The sequence below is a fragment of the Melospiza melodia genome, chromosome 6, assembly GCF_035770615.1.
Source record: "Melospiza melodia melodia isolate bMelMel2 chromosome 6, bMelMel2.pri, whole genome shotgun sequence".
In the NCBI taxonomy this organism is placed as follows: domain Eukaryota; kingdom Metazoa; phylum Chordata; class Aves; order Passeriformes; family Passerellidae; genus Melospiza; species Melospiza melodia.
The window spans coordinates 51,792,595-51,814,998 of record NC_086199.1 but is presented as its reverse complement, the minus strand read 5'-3'; the positions used below and the strand labels follow the sequence as shown (position 1 = coordinate 51,814,998).

The 22,404-nt window shown below is 37.1% G+C and overlaps 1 protein-coding gene across 1 annotated transcript in view; it reads right to left on the bottom strand.

The window, feature by feature from the left end:
• Positions 1-4,958: 4,958 nt before the first annotated feature.
• LUZP2 (leucine zipper protein 2) overlaps positions 4,959-22,404 on the bottom strand; it is an 81,401-nt gene continuing 63,955 nt past the window's right edge. Inside the window, exons 9-12 of the mRNA XM_063158142.1 lie at positions 21,374-21,541; positions 9,666-9,758; positions 6,128-6,205; positions 4,959-5,591 (exon numbers count right to left, since the gene is read on the bottom strand). Of these exons, the coding sequence (XP_063014212.1) occupies positions 5,487-5,591; positions 6,128-6,205; positions 9,666-9,758; positions 21,374-21,541 (444 nt within the window). The 3' untranslated portion in view covers positions 4,959-5,486. The remainder of the gene's footprint in view (positions 5,592-6,127; positions 6,206-9,665; positions 9,759-21,373; positions 21,542-22,404) is intronic.

The window sequence follows — 22,404 nt, the reverse complement described above, 5'->3', positions numbered from 1 at the left end:
GCGGCCGCGGGCGCTGGCCCGGCTTATCCAGTGGCAGCGCGGTGATGTCACAGTGCTGCGGCCGGCACTGCCCGGGGACATCACAGCCCTGGGGACATCACAGCCCTGGGACATCACAGCCCTGGGACATCACAGCCCTGGACATCACAGCCTGGGGACATCACAGCCCTGGGACATCACAGCCCTGCCCCACGGCAGCGCTCAGCCCCTCTGTGCCCTCAGAGCCCAGCCCGCCCCGGAGGCAGCAGAACCGGCTCGTGGCGGGAGATGGACATGGCCAGAGAAAGCTGCTGGCAGGGAGAACGGGAGCTCAGCCTGTGGCCAGGTGTCGTTCCCTGGAACCAGGGGCGCACCTGGAAGGGCGCTGGTGCCAGCAGCGTCCAGCTCACGGCTCCCAGGACGTTTGTTCCCAGCTGGAATCACCCACTACTGTGTGCCTGAGAAGAGAGATCCTCCAGAGACAAAGGGAGTTGAAGTTCCTCTGTCTCTGGGGAGCTCTCCTGAACTGGCTGTGGAGGGCAGGAACAGTTTCTTGTTAGCAGCTCATTGACTTCTGCTGTGCCTCTGCTCTAAATAAACCGGGGTTTGCCAAGGAGTGCTCATTGTGCTCCCACTGCTCTAGCTTGGACTGGGATTCAGTTTCTTTCTTCCCAGTAGCTGGCATGTGTTGGGTTTGGTCTGGGAGCCCTCCTGCACCATTCAGAATTTTAGGAGGCAGAAAGCCACTCAGGGTCACAGCCCCTGGGTGGGGCGCAAGTCCCTGGACACGAATGCTGGCCCTTTTCCATGGGAAAGAAGACTCACCCCCAGTTTCTTGATGTCAGTTTGCAGGAGGCATTTGGCACTCTCAGGGCTGCCTGACTTGTCCATGGTGGCAGGTCCAGTCTGGGAGAAATTCTGTGCCGTTGGGAATTTCAGGATGTGACAGCCCACTCAGGGCCACCTGCTCCTGGACATGAACACCAGCCCTTTTCCAAACATATCTCACCCCCCCAATGTTTTGATGTCATTTCGGAGGAGGCCTTTGGCACTCCAAGGGCAGCCTGAGTTCTTGGTTGTGGCAGCTTTGGTCTGGGAGAAATCCTGCCCCATGGAACTTTAGGAGGCAGACACATAGGTAAAAAAAGAATTAAACGTCATCTTTAATTGCTTTAATACTTTAAATCCTGACTTAATTTTGACAAGATTTTAATCTTGCTGAAATTCCCTTAAGGAAGACTTGTATGTGTTTAGTGCAGTTTACAGGAAAGCTGCCAGAGCCATTTGTTTTGTGTGTTAGAAAGTATGTGGTAGTACACATGGTAGGAGAGGAAAGCTCAAAACCCTGGCAGCCTGCTGTTGTTGATATTCTTTGATGTATGTTAAACCCAAAAACTGTTTTGTCCCTGTCACTGTTTGTGGCCAGATTAAAATTACAGGGCTGGGCTCAGAGAGAGAGAAAAAAAATATAAGAGTGCACACAGCTGAAAGTAAAACGCATAGCAACAATGTGTGTTGTGCAGTTTAAGACTGTAGGGGGAAAAGTGATACCCAGCACTCTTTTTTGTTCTAGGACTTTTTTAATGGTGGCAGCAGTTACTGAACTGAGAAGGAATTTGCACAAACTCTTCACTGTCCATTTGAAATGCTTAATTCACACAATATTCAAGGGGCTACATGAATTCCTCTCCAGTTGTATGTAATATCAACTTATTTCACTTTTGAAGACACTAGCTACAAAATTTAAAATATCACACAAAAGCCTTGTACACAAAATGGGCAAGAGGAGAAAGCTGTTGCTGGATTCACCTTTTCCTCATTCCCCTTGAACTGCACCACACACAGTGGTGTTATGCACTTTTCTTCTCAGCAGCATATTTTATCTTGTAGAAATGATATTTAAAATTTAAACCATCCAGCAAGTGCTCCCAAAAACAAGATCCTGGAACAAAATGCCATTTGTAGGCATCTCCTTCCTTTCCCAGTCCCTAAAGTGCTCACATAACACGGCATTATTCACTTTCAGGTTTATATACACCCACATTTCTTCTCTCTCACCAATGGAGGATCTGAAAAGGAACCACCTCCTTTACTGATCCCACACTAAGGGTGCCAGAACTTGTTGGCTTTTACCTTCCCGATGCCACTGTCCGGGAGTGGCTGATCACAGAGTGAGCCGAGCTACGGCCCACGAGGGGGAGCTTCTCACCTCTTGAGACCTGCAGGAGGGTTTATTGTTTAATATCGTTCAATTTTTGTGCTGGTGAATGCTTTGCCTGTTAAATAAACAGATTTTTTTCCACTTTTCTCCAAGGAAATCTTTTCCCAAATCAGCTGGGGGAGGAGCCACTTGGATTTGCTTTCTAGAGGGACCCCAATTCAGAAGTTTCCTCCAAAATGTGCCCCAAACCAGGACAGCTGCCTTTCAATAGCTCCGCTAGATGGCAGGGTGCACTTACCAAAGAAGTAAACGTATCGTGGTATTTTTAAACCACAAAATATGCAGATCCAACGTGGAAAAAGTCTTGTCACTGCTCTCAATGTTCGAGGATGGAAAGATTTCACTGACATTACTTTTATTTTCAAACATGTATTCAAACATGAAGTGGCACACACCTTTACTTCTGTCCTTCTCTCTCTTGTGTGAGAGCAATCCTTGAATATATAGTTGTAAGCCAAAACCTAATTTTCAGCAGGCCTTCGAAAAATTCACAAAGTTTTTTTCCATGGGAAGGAAAGCATGCAATGCCAGTGTTTCAGGTGGAGGTTACAGGCTGCCCAGGGAGCTGGTATCAGGAGACTTTCTGTCCTACCACCTTCCATGTGGGGTCTATTTCTTTGTGAGATCTTTATTGCTAGCAGTATCTAAATGTTGGTGGTGAGCTCTTGCCAGAGAAGAAAAGGAAGGAAGGAAAGCACTTCTCTTCAGTGTGTCTGGTGCAAGGTGCAATCTCCCAATCAGAGAAAGGCAAAACAGGGCAAGGTCAGGGTAGGCAAGGCAATGAGAGTCATGGAAGAAAGCAAGGCAAGGCAAAGACAGGAAAAAAGAGGCAGGAAAGCCAAGGTGAAGTGTGACTGACTAGGGCAAAGCAAGAAAATGGAGCGGTGGGAAGGGCAAGGGAAGGACATGGAGGTGTAAGTAAGGAAAGGCAAGGTTCAGATGGGAAAGGCAAGGCAAAGGAAGGGCAGACAAAGCTGAGCAAGGCCAGGGACAAAAGTTGCAAGCAAGTCAAGGCAGGAGATGGGCATGCAAGGGAGTGCAAGGGAGAGGTAAGAGGCCAAGGCAGTTCTAGGGTTGGCTTTGTCAGGAAAGGAAAGGTAATAAAAGCTGACAGGGAAAACACCAGAAAATTATGTCAAAGGAGGAAAAGGGGTGTTCTTCTGGGAGGGTGACAGGCTGACAGGCAGGCTGAGGTGCCTTCAAATCAACACACGCAGCATGGGCAACAAACAGGAGGAGCTGCAAGAAAGTTATCACCTTGCTGCATTGCTGGAACTTGGTGGGATGGACCCCATGACTGGAGTGTCACCACTGATAGCCACAGCCTGCTCAGCAGATAAGGGGAGGAAGGAGAGGTGCAGGGATTGCCCTCTACATCAAAACGTGGATTCCATGTGAGGAGCTGTCTTTGAGGAACAGCCATGAGCAAGGCAAAGGCCTGTAGGTAACAATCAGTGCCCAAGGCAGCAAAGGAACCTTGTGGTTGGTATCTACTACAGGCTGCCTGATGAAGGGGATCCCACTGACAAAGGCTTCTTTCTAAAGCCACAGGAAGCATTGTGCTCACAGGCTTTTGTCCTGCTGGAGAGCTGCAACCCCTGTGCAGTGGAGATCCTTTCTTGACAGATGACTGGAACAGAGTTTCAGTGACCTTTGCAGTTAAGGTGTGTCATATGCAAAGAAATGTTGCTTTTGGCATCACTAGAAATTAATGCCAGCTGTAGATATGAGAAGATCACAAGACTCTTGCTCACTGAATATTCTGGAAGACAGCAGACTGTCTTCAGCAAGATTTAGGACGAGATGCAAAAAGCCACATCTCTTTTCTGGTTAATTTTGTGGCCACCATTTCACTTCTTTTGACTCTTAACATGGATATTCTTAAACCCTACTTTGTCATCCTTTGGTCAGCTCATGAGGTTTTTTTCTTTTTAAAATTGTATTTTCTCAAGGCAGAGAAAATTGCAACTATTTACCTTTGAGTAGAGGAGCATACACAGAGTGCCAGGGTGAAAGATTATTCATACCAACAAGGAAAAGGCAGGCATTGAAGGAGACTGTTGAAGGAGAGGTAAAATCTTAAATGCTAAAATTGAAGACAGAGCACCACTAAGTCAAACAAAAGATTTGTCTATTTGCTTTTAAACTGATACAAACAAGAAAAAGTAAATTATTATAACTACTTTAAATCCAGTAAAAAATGTGCTGAGCTGTGCATTAAGACAAAGGTGGAAGTTTACAAGTTACAAATGCTTAAAACACTTCTTGCTAGGGATAGCATAGCATTGCATCAGGCAGTTTACTAGTCCAACTGTTCTTGAAAGATTTGCATCTCAAAAAGATGAATTCTTAAATTTGACCTATAATGACATACACACAAACAAGCAAAACACTGTCTCCTCTCCTCCCTTTCTCTCTGCTTTCTTGTCATGGAGTGTGTGACTAAGGAGAAGCTGAAAGAATCCAAGAGTGACAGAGCTCACTCCCATCAATCCTCCCTGATGGAGTGATCAAACTGTAGTGGAAAAAACACAGCTTCACCCTTTAAAGTGTATTTTATCCTGCTGAGATCAGCACAAATCTAGGGGATGAAACTGACTTCCCACGGCTGCCATCCAAGCTAGGAAACTGTGACTCAGTACTACCTGCAAATTTTTTGCCTTGAATCCCCAAAGTAATGATTCTCTCTATCTCCATCCCTTAAACTCCAATTCTGTCTGCTTTTCAGTGCTCAGAAATGGACTAGTCAAGATAGCAGTGAGGAAAAAAAGAACAAAATAAACATATTTTATTGTGTAAGTAAGTAGATTTGAGATGGAAATACTAAAAGGTAAGTATATATGGAGCCCCACGCACACAGTTCTCTTTTTACAGTTGCACTTAAGGATTGTACTTCAATTATGGTTACACAGCTATCTTCCCCCCACACACACTGACTGCCCCTTAATATTAGAACCTAATCTGCCACAAAATTACATGAAATAAAACAATCTGAGAAATATACTTGAGATGACTGTTGTTTACAAAGAAGGTAATTTATAGTATACAATTACTGATAAGGTAGAACAAGAATTCAAAAACTGGACTGCATTACAAAGCATTTCTTCAAACATCCATTTTGTATTATTGCTGTAAGGTACTAATTGGTCTGTTCTAGACTAATTTACAGACATTCATAAAATAGTGAAAAATCCATGCTTTAGAAACCTGGGACATTTCATGCCTTTGTGCTAACAGAACGTGAGGATGGAAGTGATTGGCAGTTTTCAATGTAGATTAGTAGCATTTAGAGTTTTTTTTCTGGTTTACTAACTGATTCTTCGTATTTTTTCTCCTTTTTCTCGGGTGATTTTTTATCTTCAGGTGTAGTCCATGGAGGGCTGTGAAACTTCTGTAGAGGTAAAAAACATGGTGTATAGAATACATATATACATAAGCAGAAATAAAAAAAAGTATGTTAAAATTCCATGGCAATGGAATTGTCCCTAGAAAAGGGTTCTGATCTCTATTAAAGAAAGCATAATTAACAACCTTCACAGTGCAAAACCATACGAGTCTACTGCATACAGCTTCATATCACTGCATATTTTATATATATACCAATTATATATGTATTTAATATTTAATTATTTTGGAAATCTCTCCTACTCCTGCTTCCAGGGCTATAGACATCACACTATCAAATTAACTGACTTCACTACTAATTCATTTGACTACCAGCTCTTAAAATATTTATTAGTTTGCAAATTGCTACCAGCCAGAAGACATTTGAAACAGATGAACTGCAATCAGATGCAGTCAAAGTCTGAACTAAGTAGTCTTCTCTTTTGAGACAGAACTTGGTGAAGAATGTGTAAGTATACTTCAAGTAACTGCATTTCACAAGAGCTTTTAGTGAAACCCCACAATTGCTCTGAAAGGGAATACCTGGAAGCTTGTCCCTGTTTCTGCTGCCTTCAAACGAGATGTTGAATCATCACGATTCCCCAAACATGTCTTGGCAACCTGTCAACAGAAATGGCAGAGGTAACTACTTCGTATTTTGTCCAAAAACATTCAATTTTCCAAAAAAAAAAAAAAAAACCAAAATCACCGGGTCTTCTTTTAAGCCTAGCTGATGCAATGGAACTAAGTTTTCATAGCTCAGCTTATCCCAGCCTCCCATCATCCCTGTCATAGTCTTCAACAATATTGCTGAAGTCTTGTGACAGCCAGTTTAACAGCTTGAAACTAGATACTCATCCAGCTTCTTTACTTCATGCTTAAATCTCATCACCAGTAGTGCAGTTTACTACTACAAGTGGTCCTAGGGAACAGAAAATTAACTACAAGTGTGTTTTATGGGTGAGGAAATAGTAACAAACAGTAGAAAATCAGCATTACAGTTACAACTTCTCTATTACTATTCTCTTGTCTAAACTCTAGATCTCAAAGGTATAATAATCCCTGAATAGAAATATAAAGTCACTGAATGGGGAAATTAGATGAGTCTCAAGGTGAAAAATCTTGGTGCTTTAATTGCTGTCATTTTATTCAAGGAATAATGTTATATTCTTTGCCAATATGCTTTTTAGTATCTGGGAAAACAGAGTTGCACAGCATAAATAAAATTAATTACAAAGTAGATTTTTGAACCAGGGAGATCTCCAGATATGAAATCAGAGATTTACTCAACACTGAAAATTCTACTGTACTTAAATCAAAGTCCCTTCAGGAGTAGGATTAAGGATGTCATAAGAAAAGTAGTTGAAACATGAAATACAGTCAAATATTCATAATACTTGTTCATTACTCTAAAAGGAGTTCATATTAGAATTTCTCTACTTTTTTTTTGCTCTTAAAAGTGATACATTTAAATGGAGTGAAAATGACAGGGTTTTAATAAAATTTTAAGTCATCAAGACTCTTTCCAATGTAACAGTGGGGGGGTTTAGTAATGTTTAAGCTACTGAAGTCAGCCTCTGAAATGATGCAGATGGATTTGATGTGGGGAACTCTTTTTCAGATTTTCCCACTCTAGACAGTAGCAAATAAAATTTGGATTCATACAGGGAATAATCAAGACAGTATTGATTAAAATAAAGTATATTGATAAAGCACCTACTCCTTTTATGACAAAATAATCAAATAAAACGTGGTTTATGTATTAGACAAAGACTAAAAAGTCAGATGACAGAGTAGCAATTTTTAGTAGACTTTTAATACTTTAAAACTATAAGTGTGGTCCTGTCAAAAATTCCATTTAAATTATTTACTCTTAATCTAGATTCAAAAAAGATATTTCAAGCTGACTCATCTTCAGAAAAAATGAGGATTTAGGTGACTTCTAGTTGTGCACCTTGAGGACAGAAGATAGTATAGGTCAAACAATCAATAGTGTTGCAAAATGTGTAATGAAGAGGATAGAAATAATGCTAATTAAATACGATAATTTACATATCCAGAATTTTCTCTGACTGTACATATTAGAACATGAAACCAGGTAACCTATTTCACCAACATAGTTTATAGGAGATAGGAAGCAGAAACTGTTAATTGCATTAATAAAGCTAAAGGTCAACTTCTTGAGACATATGCAAAGGAAGAAAAAGAAATCAGGTCTGCTTTAGAGGAAATAACAGCAAATGATGAAACGATGCTTTTTGAGTGAGTAGTCTTGCATACTCTTTTCACAGACCAGGTAAAAAAGGCTATCTTGATAGGAAAAGAGCAATAAAGACTTATGTCTGTAGTATTTCATATTTGTTCACTCAGAGATCTTTTCTTTTTAGTAGCACACCATGTGTTGGGGAAAGACAGTAGGGACTTTTTCTTAACAATGTCTCTATGATGTTAAAGCACAACATATTAATTACTGACTCCTTGTCACCGGGAATCATTGTGTATCACTACCAAACAAATTACAGACTGAAGAACAACAGTTCCACAGCCAGGATTGTAACCAGTGCCTATGGATGAGGTGTTAGACAGACAGACAGACAGACACACACAGGACAGGGTTTAACAGAACCCAAACTGAATGCCATCCACATATGACCTCAGGCTTATATATAAACACACACACCCCCCCATGTGTGTATCTATGTGCTTTTATGTGTATATATAAATGCATACATAAACAATATACAAATAAACACATGTATCGTTGTGTCCCTCAGCTAAAGATCAGCCTCTACTAAAAGTATTCTACATTTCATCAAGCCTTACACAACTTTTCCGAGGAATAACTAGCCTCTAGTCATAATCTAAACAGAGTACACTCCAATTTCATAATTTTACATGCTTTTCTTCCCCTCCTTCAAATTTTATTAACAACTGAAGTTTCCTTTACCTTTAGATATTAAGAAATGTGCAACAGCAAAGTAAGCACTCTTATGGTTATGCAATTTCTCCTTGTTCTGCGGAGGATGTGGCAGAAGGGAGGTAACCTATAACTGAACAAACTTTTAAAACCTTTGTGATAAATGGATACTGTATAATTTAAAAAAATATATATTGTATACCAAATTATGTAAGTTTTTTTTCCAGAATTTTCTTCACACTGTCATGATCACTTAACAGCAAATTACTCAGTTACCTCCACAGGATTTTGTTTTATCTCAAGATCTAACAATATATTCAATATATATTGAATATTATATATATTTTTTTTTATTATTATTTTTATTTATATATTTCACCTGCAAATTAGTCAGAGTATCACTATAGTTTTTGAACTATTGAGCAGAAAATCCTCAACAGTCAGAGCAGACTCTCACAACAAAATTTGTCTCGCTCATTTTTTCTGGGTTTTTTTTTTTCCTGTTCTATTTGTATCTTTATAATTACAGCCACAATCCATGCATTTGAGATTTCTGTGAAGAGCTCATCCCATGCTGTTTGACTGAGTGTATTGTCTCAGTAAAAGCACCAGATTTAGTTTTCTGTCAGAACTATCACAAGAAAAACACAGCTTACAGCTTTTCTAGACTGGCAGTGAATGATATCACAGCCTTTCAATTACTATGCTGTCATGTCTTACATCTCCCCAAAGGCTTTGCTTTGTTAAACAAAGCATCTGTGAAGGCTGTGCCTGATTATTAGAAATCAATAAATTAATATTAAATATAATGATATGTAAACAAGGGTTTTGGATCTCACTATAATGCAGGCAACACTTCACCCAGGAACAAATAAAGTTTTGAAATGGTGAAACATCAAATGGCACCACTTTCCACCACTGCTCTTCCTGCAACAGCTTTACCAGTTCCATTAGGCAGTTTTGAACAGAAACCTTGATAATATATACACACAGATTGGCAGCAAAGAGCATTTGCTCCTCAGCACTTTAATGCAGAACACAGTGGGTTTATAATTAATATATCTGCCATCCTGAGTAGGAAAAGTCCCACTGACAGTCACCTAAAGCATTCATGCTTTCATCCAACCTAGATTAGGCCTTATTTTTGAGTCGAGCTAATCTTACATCTTGAGAATCGCACTCCTGGGTGCTTTGATTTTCTTCCTTTTTTGAGGCCACATGAAAATTCTCTTTCTCTGCTGAGACATTTTGCCAGACCTGAAAAATATAAAATAATAATTTAAAAAATTATTATAATTGCGATAAAATTTCAAATAAGCTAGATCTGAAAATTCAGGATAACAATGAAAAACCAAGAGGTCCATCAAATTCAAGAATCTTATGGCAAAATATAGAAATAATTTCATCTCCAAACAAACAAGTCTTCTTTCAGGCCTTGAACATGAAAAATGAATGAATAAATGTTTGGCTTCCTGAGTCTTTACACATCTAGAATAAAATAAAAAATGGAATAAATAAAAATCAAGATGGCAAGAAAACTGTGGTTTACATTCTGCATAGGAACAGAAAAACTTTAGAAATACACTGTAATAAAATTTAAGAAACGAATAAATATCCAACTGCAAAACACAGGTTGCACATCATTTGTACAATACAAACTGTATAGCAGCAGGATAAACCTAGACAACCTGGACTTTCATTTGTATTATGTTTGCATCATAAGCTATGATATCTATCCCATTAGTATTTTACATTTCTCTAGACCTCCTTCCATTTGGGAAAAAAAAAAAGAGTGAGAAAAAAAAAATAAACCAAGCACCAAAACTTCTTCAATAAATAATAAATACATTTTAATCTCTAAATGATGTATCTGGACACAGGCTAGATCCAAGCTTAGCATGGTGATACAGTACACTAAATATACTGCAAATATCTAGGCACAGTATAATTGTCTGCAGCTGAAGGGTCACCTTGGCCAAGTTAAATTGCTCCTGGTATTTATGTAACGCTTTTACTGCCTTTCAACAGAATTTTATGCAAGTCAATACCTATTTAAAAAAGCTAGGCGATGTGCTTCTGCTATTTTTGCCTCTAAATTCACACAGAAACAATTTTATGCAACTCTACAGAGGCTAGTTTAATCTTAAAAATCATGCATTTGTGACAATTTTTCACTTTTTCCTTCCACTTGATCTGCAGTGGGAGTTAGACTTTAAACTTTTCTGTCTACCCTTGTGATTTTCTAGGGGATGTTCTGCCATAGCCTGACAGAAATATGAAGGAAGATAAAGCATGGAAGCACAAAAATCACACTTTTTTCCTCCCAAATGTCTCATGATTCAGAGATACAACTATTGCTATTGTGACAGTCCAAACTATGGTGTTACATTCACAACTGGAAATGGTGAGGAATGTCTATTATCTATCTATCTATCTATATCTCTCTCTCTCTCTCTCTCTCTATATATATATATATATACACATATATATATATACAATATGTTTATTTGAAAACACATTTTTCTGCTTTTCTCTGTTGGATTCAATGAGCAGCTAAGAAAATTCTGACCCAGGGAGGAGGCATCTCTAATCTAACATTCATTGCTTAAAACAGTTTCAAAATATTGGTGTTAGTGAAATGACTGAATAACTTTCCTTTTATTAATTTTTCTTCCTAAAATTAATGGCTGTGTCCAAAAATTCATGACAGGTTTGTTGTTGGTAGAGGGACAGATTTTCTTCATGCTGTGTGAGAGTCATTGCTGTTTGCTGTACAAGCACAGAGAAACTGCTATATAGAAGCAAAGCAAAACAGATTGTTGTGAAATTTCAGTGCTAATTCAAAGCCAGACTATTTGATCAGAAAGAAAATAATACAAAAATCAGTACAGATATATAAAGATAGTAAGAATCCTAAAAACATACAGGTAACCATTGGTATTTTTCATTCTAATTGCACTTAACTGGTCATAGACCTGGGTAACAATGAATAATAATAAAAAACACCTTTCATTTAGACCAGGAGTAAAGATCTTGCAATTAAAAATGCAGAATAAGCATCCTATTTGAAGCCAGAATAATTTTAATTTCACCTGGTGACTGAAATTTCATTTACAGACATTCCTACATGACAAAATTTATGCCAAGGAGTTGAAGAAGAAATTTTGTATTTTCAAGAAGAAACAGAATGTATATATTTAAACACATATAGACTTCACATCAGGAGCTAAAATATGGGAGAGGTGACACATAAAAATTCTAAGTCTTAAATGAACATATCATGAACTAAATGTAGCTTCACTGTAAAAGGAAGTAAAGAAACTGAAGGTATTTAGGCAAAAATCTTTTAAGTACTTCACAGATGTTTAGGGATGGGTGCAGAAGTTTTAGATCCTATTATAAAACCTCAAAACCTATATTTGTATTCCCATAAATACTATTTTTTTAAAGCCATTCGACAAAATATATGTATTGGCATAGTACTCCTAGGACCCCTTAAGTGATTAGTGAAATATTAAGCAAGTAGTTGTCATTATAAAATCTTAAATGAATGAGGAAAATGAAATAAAAATGTAAGACTATAATCAGAATACCTCAAGTTTTAATATCTCTAGCTTTCAAACCTTCCCCTTGTTCTTGATTCTGTGCTTAATGATTCGTCTGGTAAATATGAAAAATGAAAGGCAGTCTAAACTCAGATTTCATTAAGATAGTGACAGTTTTCATTATGAACAGCTGGCAGGGTTTACAAGGGAAATAGGCAGCTGTTGGACATAGTGTTTACTAACGTGTTTATTTCAACACTGTTTCTTTAATCCCATTTTTCCTAGTAACTCTGGCTGTGTTTTTTGGCTTGACACTTAATGTGTCCTTTTTCTTCAATGTTTTTGGCTGTTGCCTGGATTACATGCCAGAGCATAATTTGCCAGGGCTGCACTGAATTCAGTGGTGATATATTGGCTTGACAGGGAAAGAAATTTCTATGCAGGCTGTAAAAAATAAAAACTGCATCATTCCATGTGTTTGGAAAGAGCTTGACTCACCTGTTTAAATAATAGATAGTAATGGGGTGGACAGCAAAGTCAGGTGGCACTAAGAGTAGTCAGCAATGATGATACAGTATCAGATGATAAATTATTCCCTAAGGAAATTTACTGTCTTGTAAAATTGTATCTGTTCAGCTCCTTAATATCTAAAATCCAAAATATGTTTAAGGTTAATAGAGAATAAGGGATGGTTAAAATTCTGTCTAGCTGACTGGATTTCAGAGTTACCTAGTCATTTTTTTTCCATTTGTTTCTTTTTCCATAATGAATGTCCATGTACTAACAGGCAAAATCCAGACTTCTGTTACACTGGGTATCAGCATGGAAAATAGGAAAGGTCTGAGTTACACGTTTATAGCTCCTTTTTTGCTGAATTTCTGCTACTGAGGTTGTGAAAGCATTATCTAGGAGTTTTTATACAAGTGGTAAAATGGTAGAATAAACTTTCAAGGTGCATACATCAAAAATTGTATAGATAATTTTTGCGGCAAATATTATGCCGGGTGAGACAAGATGTCCACAGGGGTTTCTTTTGTCCTTAATGTGTATGATGACATTAAAAATCCACAGCATAAAACAACTATCAGTGATTCCAAATTATGGCATCAGAGAGTGAAGGTAGAAAGCAAACCTTATTTTAGTGGCTTGCCTATGAACACTTATGTCTAATGCCAGAATAAAGTTAGCTCATTTTATATGGATCATTTCACTTCAGATTTCTTTTAATAATCATTTGCTTAGCAGTAACTCTAGATGTCTTTTTAAAATTTATCTGTAGCTAAAACACAAAGAAAAGAAAATAGAATTAATCAGGTTTGAAAACATACCGTTTTGTTGAATACTCAAGCATATAATAAATATTATTACTAGATTAAAAAAAACTTGTTATTAAGTTTTTATAAGTCAATTACTTAGATTATATTTAATCCTGTAATTTCACATTCCCTTATTAATAGCGACGTTTTTAGATAATTTTTAGTTTTAGAGTGGGCAAGTTCAAATACCTAGTACTTTTTAGAGGCAAAGCTCAAGGATTGCTAGAGATATGGGTATATGCTCTTGCAAATATATGTATATATAAACTACATGTATAAATACACATACTGCTTCATTTTTCCACCACTCCTGAAGTGTTAAAAGAGGCACCCTTCATGTAGGGAAAGGAACTTTCTTTTCTATAACTATTAAGATACTTGGCATCTTCAGATGTGTGTGGGAGGTTGATGTTATAATACTTAAGAAACTGAAACCACCAAATAAACACATTCATTCAACAACACTCTTTATTTCTTACAGCCATCATAAAGGAAAAATCAATTATCCACGGGATAATGAATACTGTGTTACATTACTGACACTCAGAGCAGCAATAATGCCCACCAGAATATATTCACAGGCAATTACAGCCTTCCCAAATGAATGAAACAGCTATTCAAGTTACAGACATGAACATCTCTGTTTCCAGGAAGACAAAGCCAAAGATGCTCAATCCTGGACAAGGTACAGACCCCAGGAAGAGCAGCTTGGTGAATCTGGAACCCTTCTGAACCATGACCTGAACTCCATAAATGGGGTCACTTGGAAAAGGGCTTTTCCTTTTGAGGATTGACTTTTCTTCCAAAATTTTGCTTGAAAAGAGGCTTTTTATTGATTTAAGTCTGGTAAAGGAAAGTTTAAAAAAAAATCCCTCTACTTGCCTGTGTGAAAAATGCCTATTTTATGATTGGCTTTTGGCAAATATTGAAATGAATATTATATGTGTTGTGTTAGAAAGTGATGCTGTATTAATTATCTTAAGTAGTGTCTTAAATATAGTTTTAGGTTATAAAAAATGTTAAAATAGAAACTGTGCTATGGAAGATACTTTTTCTAAAGAAAGAACTCGCAGTGAGATAGCAGCCACAGGACACCTGAATCTTTCAGAGAAAGAGAATTTATTGCTCCTTTAGCAGAAGAAATGAACTTCTTCCTGCCTCACTCAGCCCTGAAGATGCTGTGAGGATTCAGAGGAAGAAGCTGACACTGCCCAGACGGAATCCTGTGTTGGAATGGAATTTATGCATCATGGATGAGGTGTAGGAATATGCAACAGGCTGTTGCTTTTAAGGGTTAATCCTCTGTTAACGTGGGTCCTTTTTCAGGTTTATTTTGCCTGAAAAGATACCTTGACTGTCCATAACTCTTCGTTTTTATTGTCTCATATTGTCCTAATCCAAATTGTCCAAATTATTATTACTCTATATTGCTATTTTTATAACCATTTTATTATTATTAAACTTTTAAAATTTTAAGAACAAGTGATTGGCGTTTTTCAGACCTGTTTATTTAAGTCCCTTCTAAACAGCTGCACTTATAAAAAATTACCTGGCAATATAATAACATGACAACAGTTCCACCAACACAGATATGGACTATTGTCTTTCAAAAGATATGAGAGAAAAAGGCTCTCTTTTGACTTTCAAGGATTTGAACCAAAATACACTTAATGTTAGAAGTTTTTTGTTGCAAATGAATGTCTGCTTTTCTATTATATGAGAGCACATTCCTTCATACTAAATGACATTTAATTTATTATTTTTATGTTGTATTTTATCTATTATTGTTTTAGCATAAAATAATAAATGTAGAAAAAGGGGGAGATTTACCATTTTGGAAGATGATGGGATTCCAGGTGTAAGGCAGTAAGTAGTATTTTACATTGCTCAGGGCTAAACTGAACTTAAATGGCTTGGAGTTAATCACTAGTTCATTCCTCAATTCTTATGCCTTATGATTCAATGCAATACTTCAAATCTACTTAACAGAAAATTCCTAATAATGGCCAAAATGCTCAATGAATATTTTCTTTACAAATATTTTCCAAACCACATCTTTGCTCAAGTCAAAGAAAAGGATCTTAACTGCTTTAACATGAAACAATTTTAACTTTCTCCAATGTTTCCCACTTGGCTGCCTATACACATATCAAGGCAAACTTTGTAAGATTAATAATATATATTTTATAAAGGATACATGCATTAATAATTTTCAAATAAATCTTCAATATATCTGTGGTTAGCAAAATTCCCTTGGGAGTACTTTCAAAATTACATTCTATTTTGTAAACCACTTAAAATGATCTGTTAGCTCCTCTGCACATTTTCTGTGTTCATTTACGCAGAATATCCATAGAAAAAATTGCTAATATTAAAAACAAAAAAAGGAAATGGGGTTACTAATGTGCAACTGCAAAGACACATAAATTCAGTCTTGCTGTCATTGCTCACATGCACATATTTTTTAACAGAACATGTAACAAACACATCACCTAGGAAAATCACAAGATGAAAAATAAATTACTATTTTTCTGCTAAATGCAACTTCAACTAAAATTAGAAATAGTGCACATTTTATCCATCATCCCCACTGTCACCCAGCAAAAGAAAAAAACCCAGAAACTTTAAAAAAAATCACTTGATGTGAGTAGGTGAGGAAAGATCTATCTAAAATAATAACATCTGAAAAGTAATTAAGGGCTCTTGTCTGTTCCTGATAGAGAAAAAGCTTGTCCAGAAATGTGCTGAGCATCACAGCAAGCTTGAGGCTGCTCTAGTCTGGGGTCCTGGCTTTAGACTGAAGCAAAATTAGGTAAACTGGATGGATGTATGCTGTAAATGCTAATCCACAGCTCCATGTGAGACCATTCACCATACCTAACAATCTGGATATTGATGTTATTTAAAACATTTCTTAAGAAATTTAAATTTTGTATATACGTATACCTTTTCAACCACTATCAAGCAGTAATCCACAGTATTTTGAGACATATGTAACAGATTATGGGAGACTTTATTGAAACATCTGAGAGGTAAATAGTTAATTAAAAAAGGATATTTGGAGTGAGAATATAGAATAATTTTCATTTATAGGCAAACAGATCTGCAGTTAACAGCCACAGAACACGCAGCAATAAACAATTAATAGTTACCTCTTTAACCCATTAGCACATTGCTAATTTCAGAGCTGAACCCTGGGGTAATGGGCTACACTTACACTCTGCAACAAAGAGGAGTGAGGTCAAATAGTTAATGAAATTAAGATAAAGATCATGCCACTAAAACTTGAAGGAAATGGAAATTGTGTCTATGTGTGTGTTGGGGTGGGCTTTTACAGACTAAATAAGAGATACCAGGTACTTATTTCCATTTCCCTTGATTGTATTCAGCTGAAGAAAAAAGCCCTCTAAAGCTAATTTACTATCAATATAATGTACAAATAATGAAGACTTCTGTAGAGTAAGTAATAAACCCAAAGAGCTTTAGGTTTCAATTTCATGGTCTCTGATGTTAAACATTTTTCCAGCATGTATTAAAATTTTATTAAAAATTAGGAACAGAAGAAAAAGGGCTGTAGGAAAAGTTCTGTGCAATAAGATAACAGCAAAAACAATCTAATGTAAATTTCAGAAATAAAAGATATGAGCAGGAGTTGCCATAACCTAGTGAACCACCATTAACATTAATACAGGATTATAGCTGCCATCTAGATGATCATAATGAGAATAAAACTCCATTAGCCCAAAGGCAGCTATGAAAACTAGAATAGGAGAGACTTACATAAATAAATAAGTCACACTATGCATGCATTTGCAATTAAATTAACTTCTATCCATTTAAAAACAAAATTCTTTCTCCATTAGCCTTACAGACACTCCCAGTACCTGACATTTTTGAGGTAAGTATCATAGGAGACCTGTAATCCTTTGTCTTGGAAATTAAATCCTAAAACAATCGATGGCATCATTTTTCAATGCCATTTTATTCTTCTAATGTATATGCATTAGGAAAGGCTTCTATGATTGCATGTCATTACTGCACAGTATAGAATGTGTCTGACTCTACATTCACTTACTGCCTTTTTGTTCTTTTTAATTACAGATTTCTAATCCCCTGGTCAAACACAATGATCTACAGGTCACTGAAACTGCAGGCTTTGGTGATATCATTAACTGAGGCAGAAGTAAAGTTGGAGGCAACAGAAGTTGGTAAGTTCTGAGGAACCAGCAGCTGAATCCTCAGACCTAAATGGAGCACAAACCCACACACTGCCCTCAATGCTCCTGCTGGTCACTTACAGCTGGCCACAGACAGAAACACAGGAAAGCTGAGTAGGAAAGGACCTCTAAGATCAAGTCAAACTACCACCAAACCATATCTAGATGTTTTTTATATTATATATCTAATATAAAACCACATATATAATAATTTGTGCCAGTTAGATTTTCCTTCTGATAAAGTTATGAGGTCACATGTTATTTTTACCCCCAACTGTGAGCATACAACTATTTTCAAATAATAACCCGAATTACAGAATTACTGAATCACAGAATTAACTAGGTCGGAAAAGACCTTTGAGATCATCAAGTCCCATTGCATTCAGCCTGTATTTTCTCCATTGATACAAGGAATCTGATGTGGCATCACAGGTTGTCTTTCAACCCATGCTATGTACAATATGGGAATGGGTGCTATTGTTTGCGGTTTGAAATTCAAGTGCATTTTCACTCTTAGAATAGTGCAGCTCACAAAATACACAAAGGCTGCAGTGTATTTTGGGTGTTTATAAACAAGAAATTAATTTGGGGAATACATGGAACAATGTTTTTGCATTAGGAAAATATAAAATCACAGAAAGATAAAACTCTCATGGTTAAGGATTAATGATCTGCTTTCTGGTTATGCTTGATTTTAGTTGTGTCACTGAGCTTGTATGCACAGAGCCCTAAATCCATTTGTCACTGTGTACTTTTGGCACCAGTGTTGCGTTATGACAGGTACACGACAGGCAAACTGGCTTGGAACTGAAATATTAGTGCCAATTAACATGGTAAATTCTGTGTTTTATATTCTTATTCTGCAAATATTCATTTATTGAGGACAGGTCAAAAGCAGACCTCAGCCTTATACTGCTTTTGGTCACTTTGAGATTACTTTTCCTTGATTTAAGTGTAATAATTTCTCATTACTACACAATTTTCCAGATTAATGAACTATCTAGAACAACAACTTTATTTTGCACTGATCCAGGCACTTAATAATGCCCTGCTTTGCACACGTTTTTAAACCTGATTTATTCTTTTGCATATCATATTCTCTAGAAAAAACAAAATGCCCAAGTACTTTCTTTTCAAGAAATGTGGCAACTTTCTTTCCTAGTTATCCTTTCTACACCACGTTCTTATGCTTAATATCTGTAAAAAACTCTCAGGTGTCACAATTACCAATGATGAATACAAATATACAACCTACTTATTTGGAACTTCTTTTTTAAATGAGGAAGCAACCCCATCCCAGGGATAAGTGCCCCCACATGGTACAGCTATCATACACTCTATGATTTATCCTTCCATGGGTTTAAAGTAAGTTTGCCATTTTAGAAAGTAATTTTTAGGCTGGAAGACAACAATTTTAAGATATTTACCAGAAAAATTATCATTTGTTGCCTGAAGGTGAAAGTGCTGCTTATCAGACATGACAAGATGTGTAAGTGCTGCCCATCTTAAGTTCCCACTTTTATGTATGATAACACATTTAATTAATCACACATATTTATATTCCCTCCAAATACTAGCCTGCTGTACCAAAATATTTATGCAAATCTAATAACAATGAAAAAGAGAGCTATGCATCTTTATTTAAGAGTTAATTTGTGTTTGTCAAAGGGAAAAAAAAGCCAAGGAGAAGATATATAAGAAAGGGTGTCATAATAAAAAAACACCTATACAGCTTAACTGCAGAGGGTGACTATGATCCTTTAAAAACTTTTTTCATAGTAGCAGATTTCATTATTTTTATAATCACAGATAATACACAGATCTTTAATAATGAGGTGTCAATGTGTGGAAGAAGAGGTTTGCAGACCATTATTCTTTCAGACATTTTCATGGCACATGCCAAGTGCAGAGAAACATGAGAACTTCCCATTAGGAGGCAGATTAACTTATTCAAGCACTTCTGGATACAGAGGACTAGAGGCTGGTTTCTCAAAGGCTACAGCACAGAAGTAGTGACACATTTTTCCAAGTACATTGAACACAAAATATATTATGATAATTGAAAAAAAAAAAAAGAAGGAAGAGTTTGTCTCTATAGGACACAAAACAACACGATGCGGACTCACTGCTCTTTCCAAGGTAAAAAGGGACTTTTCATTTTCTGATTCCAACACTTATAGATTTCCAAAACTGGATTGGAGGGTGACAGTGGCACCTCTCCAATGACACTGGACAAACCAACAGTCCATTAAATTTCTCCTCCTCCATAAAAGAATGCAAAACAATAAGTTATTTACATAAAGTGCATGAGAAAGTTCGTTACAAGAATGTAAACATCAGAAGGCTTAGAAAATCTTAAAAAATCAGGGCGACAGAGTTCTCTGTATTTCAGTCAAATATCAAAAATCTAATTCTAATCTTTATTCTGTATTCTCATGTCCCTATGTGTAACACCAAGGAGACCCCAAATTCTCCAAAGGCTTTGACCCTAGACCAATATTAAACAGATACAAATTCTCTAGCTGGCCCTTATCCTTCAGCACTTCTCTCATGACAGAGGCATGAACACTTCCAGCCTGAAGAAAAGGACAGTAAGAGCAAGATAAACAATTCTACAGCCACATTAATGAGGAACAACAGGCTCCTGAGATCCCAGAGTGCTGCTCAGCTTGCACCACCTACAAAAGAAAAGTCTGCCATCCTGCAGAACACAGACCCAGGGAGCTTAATCTAAATGGACACTATCATACCCACATGCTGCTGCTAATAATTCATACAGTGCTTTTTTCCCACAGGTAATAATTTTTGGGAATGATGGTTTCCTCCTGCAAACCAGTTATTAATAAACCAGCAATCATAATTTTAAGAGTAGTGATGTGATATTCAGTTTCATAATTATATTCTGCTTTCTGAAATTGTACTTTAATTACACATAGAAAGATTACTAATTTTGGCTTCAGCCTAAGTACTAACAGTAAATACCAACAGCTGCCATATATAAATTGCAAATGGCTCTGAGTTAGCAATTCCTATTTTTATTTCAGTTTTGTACTGAAAGGAGGCCGTTGAAGTGTCCTTCAGTCATTCTTCTGTACAACTTCCTTTTCACTGAAATTACAGATTTCTTCTAGATCTATCTATTCAATCAGTTGAATTCAGGAGCAAAATGCAACACTGGAGATGAAAATTACTAGGACAGTTGTTAATCAGTGTGAATCCTGACTGTACTATAATGTTTGAATTTATTGAGTCAAACCAGTTTCCATCTTTTTCTTTCCTCATGCTTTCTCTGAAACTGCCCTTTTCATCTTGCAAGACTGGAATATTCCCTATTGTCAAGTTCATCGATCCATTTTGGCAATTTTGATTTGGGTGTCCCAGATTATTTATGGTTTTGATATAATGATTTTTTCCACTGAAAGAAGCCATGATAAGCAATCCCATATTACTGCTTCGTGCTGTATTACCACAAACTCACTTTCAGGGCTGACGGTAAAGGATCCTATGAATCAGCACCCTCATTTATTTTAAATGCAAATCCATCTTCAGTGTAGATTTGTCATGCAGACATTATCTATTTACCAAGTGACAGAATTTTGTTACTCAGTAAAATGTATCTGCTTCCCAACTACAGAACCAATTTATTGACATCAGAAACAGTCCTAGAATGATCCTCAAAATTTGTCGTTATCTTCCAATGAATTTGAAACCCTCCTTGGTTTCAGTTTGATGGTCCTACAGGACAAACTTTCAAAGATGTTCAAATAACACCCCAGCCAAGAGTGAGATCATACCTTGGTGCCTGTCACCTGAGAGGGGACTTTGGAGCCCTTTGTGCTGGAGGAAGCAGTCAGCTTCCCAGCTGGCTTGGGAGGGATCAGGCTCACGGCGGGAGGCTGGTGGCGCAGAACAGAGGACAGGCAGAGCTGCACAGTCTCCTTCAGGGCTTTCAGCTGGGACTCCTGGGCAAAACAGGAAACCATCACGTCTCTAGGATGTGCTGTGATGAACACAACGGCTTACTTTCTCCATCTCTATTAAAACAAACACTTAGGAGTAGCTGCTGCTTTTTCTTACTGATGGAAGGAATTAAGACTGTCCAAAGCAGGATTTTTATGTGATTAGGTTAAATTAGACACATTTGACTCAGGGACCCTTTAATTTCTAACTGGCAGCAGAAGATACTAGCATGCTTCTTTTCAATGTAACATGTCTTTAATTCTAACTTTTCAAGTCAGTGACTGCACAGCCAACATAAATCCCCATTTGTTATGGATAAATGGGCAGAGGTAGCAGACTGCCTAATTTTGCATGATGATATGGACTCAGTCAATCTAGTCTGATATGCCCTTAGTGCTTCCCGCAGATTGCACCCATCTGAAATCACTCTCCTCTCATCCAGAAATTTTTCTGGATAATTTCTCATCCTCTCATTCCTTAATCCTGCCATCCAGTGGACATTCTTCCTTGGCCACAGCCATTCCAATTTTGCCAATCCAAAGGTAAAAGAAGAACAAGTAAATCTGTTTCCATCCTGTGCATAGCATAATTCAATATTGACTTTGCTGATAGGAGATCTATAAATGAACATCCTGAAAGCACAGGTGAAGGAAACACTATTGGAACCAGGGATGTAATTTGACAAAGTTCTCTATAATCTTGCACAGATTATAGGTAAATAAACCTATGACAGACACTAAGTCCACTGTCAGCACAAACTATAGTTCAATAAATATCTAAATCTACTAAAAATCAGTGCAAAATATTTTTGGGCCACATTTTTTTTTCCTAATTTGACCATCCTCTTCTTAAATAACTTTGCAGA